This window comes from Sander lucioperca, chromosome 21, assembly GCF_008315115.2.
Source record: "Sander lucioperca isolate FBNREF2018 chromosome 21, SLUC_FBN_1.2, whole genome shotgun sequence".
In the NCBI taxonomy this organism is placed as follows: domain Eukaryota; kingdom Metazoa; phylum Chordata; class Actinopteri; order Perciformes; family Percidae; genus Sander; species Sander lucioperca.
The window spans coordinates 2,765,118-2,767,617 of NC_050193.1; the positions used below are offsets into that span (position 1 = coordinate 2,765,118).

Sequence of the window (2,500 nt, forward strand, 5' to 3'; positions counted from 1 at the left end):
TGGGGGAGCAACGCCGGAGCCTGCAACCGTTACAGAGACAACGTAACGTGTTCTCTTGTTCTTTTGTAGTTTTTTTTTTTTTTTTTTTTTTTTTTTTTTTAAGGAAAGTGCAGATTGTAGTTTTGAGGGTTAACAGGCTGAACTTTACAGTGAGTGTGTGCGGGGCGGCCGCTGCAGGAAGAAGTATTCACAGCATTTACTTTAGAAAAAGTACTTTTGTTTACACGGTGGAAATACGCCACTGCAATGTAAAGTCCTGCATTCAAACCCTGTCTGAAGTACATGTCATGTTTGTGTGTCTGAGTGTCTGATGGGAACAACAATCTGTGAAACTGGTCCAGTATTAAACCAGAACCAAGCTGTAATGTAACCCTACAGGACTAATGTTGTTAGAGTCCACTAAAAGTTCTGTTGTTGCTGCTGCTGACAGACACAGATTATTATTCTAAGTGTCTGACAACATTATGGAAAGGATCCCTACAGAGATAGACCTTTTAGTTAAAGAGTAAGATCCTTTTAGTTTAACATGAAATCACCATCACCAAACCTACCAGACTCCATGTAAATAATTAGTAGTTTTATCACTGTAAAAACACACTTCATTCAAAGTGGACAGAAACAAAATAAAACTACCAAAAGCCATCTTGGTTCATCTTTCCACTGTTCCAACAATCACCACTCTGGTTTGATTGAAATAAACCCTTAATTCACCCATTTACATATGGAAATATGCTGGCTCTATACACGCTAAAAGTGCTGATTATTTACATGGAGTCTGGTGGTCTTCAATCATGGTGATTTTTGGGGCTGCTCAATCTTAATACTGGGCCAGTTTCAAACAATTGTTGTTTCCATAAGTCACTTGGACACAAACACATGGGAAAATAGGGTCCAGGTTGAAAACAACTGATTTACCTTTTTAAGTAAAGTACTTAGTTACATTCCCCCAGTGGTAGTAGTATATTTGTGCTGCTGTGGTGAAAACAGAACTCCATGCAAAAAAAACTTCAGATGTTAAACAAACAACTGTCTCCTCCCTCTGCTGCTGTAAACCTTATGGCTTTGTAGTTATATATATTTATATATAATTTTAGATTTTTGAGGCCACTGTTTGCTAAATGTCCCGTGTAACTTCTGTGACAGGATGCTAAGTCTGAACATTCCAGCTGATCGAATATACCACGTCTACACGCAGCATCAGGGAAACATAGTTTGCATTTCTGTTTCAGAGCACAAGTCTACTAGAAGCAAAGTGGGTTATTACCGTGCAGCTGAGGATCTGTTTCAGCGTGTAAATCATATTTATGTTTAGCAGACGGGGGAACAAAATCAGTGTTCTTCACTCCACTTTTTCACAGTCAAGTCCTAAACTTTGTGAGGGACCAGGGCTTTAAATTTGGAGACAGACAGACAAACTTTGTGTCATGGGAGACCAGGGCTTTAAATTGACACCCTCCGAATGCAGGTAAAGATGAACTCTGGCGGGGAATGTTGTAACGTTGCTCGCCAATCAAGCCGGGGGATGAATGAAGCGAAAGCGTCCGTTTGGATCGGCCGTCTGCTGAAATGTTTCCAGAGCGTGGAGCGTCTGTTGTACCGGCAACAAATTTGGGCGGTTTTGTTTGTCTTTGGCTTGGAAAAGTAATCTTTAATCTGGCAACACTTGCTCGTAGCACCGGTGTTCTCCCTCGCTTTGTGAAAAGACTACGCTGCGTGTATTTGTATTATTTAAGCTTTTTTTTTTTTTTTTGAGTGTTACGTATGTATTATCTGCTCTAGCTTTGCCAATGTTTCAGACACAGATATGGTGATTAATACCAGTCCAAAATGATGTGGGAAAAAGAGACGCAAAACTGGAGAAATTGCATTTTTTTTTAAATTAAATTTTAAAAACGTAACATTTTCTTGAGGAAGGGCACCTAACCAAATCCACACACCGTAGTCTTCCACAAACCGAGGGAACAACACTGCTGTTGTGTTTTTTAACCCCCCTCACTGTAGCACAAGCAGACTTTACATGTCACAGTTTATAGAGCTTGACGTTTCCAAGCTGCACTTGAAGGCAGCTTCATTTCCCGGAGAAAGAAATGTGAAATGTTTAAAATCTTCACAAACTCTTTGGGTGTCTCTCTGCAGGCTGGTCCCAGTCAGGCGTGGGTGGTGAAATCACAGAGGAGACGCACTCAGGGACACGCCCCCCCACCGCCAAGCCCCGCCCCCCCCTTAGGGCCGCCGGATTTTCCAGACACTCGGGGAAGACGGGAAGGACTTTCCAAAAGTTGAAGCAACGCGAGGCGAGGAGGCGTAGCTCCGCCCCCCTTTTGAGCATGACAGACTTGGAGGCGGAGTGCCTGAGGCTGGAGTGCGGCTCGCCGCCAGAGCTGGCGGAGCCGCTGGCGATGCTGGCGTGCGTGAAGAGCGAGCCGGAGGACGGCGAGCTGGAGCCCATCGGCACGGTGGACCTGTCGGAGATCCAGCCGCTGGCCACCGCCGAGCTGGG

General features: G+C 44.1%; 2 protein-coding genes across 4 annotated transcripts in view; one reads left to right on the top strand and one right to left on the bottom strand.

The window, feature by feature from the left end:
• LOC116049982 (keratin, type I cytoskeletal 13-like) overlaps positions 1–2,500 on the bottom strand; it is a 511,520-nt gene that overhangs the window by 96,498 nt on the left and 412,522 nt on the right. The window lies entirely within an intron of this gene.
• Positions 1–2,500, top strand: part of si:dkeyp-113d7.1 (uncharacterized protein LOC407709 homolog) — an 11,541-nt gene that overhangs the window by 1,207 nt on the left and 7,834 nt on the right. For 2 of the 3 annotated variants that reach the window (XM_031300036.2, XM_031300035.2), the window contains exon 2: positions 2,137–2,500. This exon is cut by the window's right edge and continues 166 nt beyond it. In XM_031300036.2, the coding sequence (XP_031155896.2) occupies positions 2,328–2,500 (173 nt within the window). In that variant the 5' untranslated portion in view covers positions 2,137–2,327. Of the gene's footprint in view, positions 1–2,040 lie in introns of those variants that run through there. The other variant, XM_035996658.1, reaches the window with a different exon arrangement.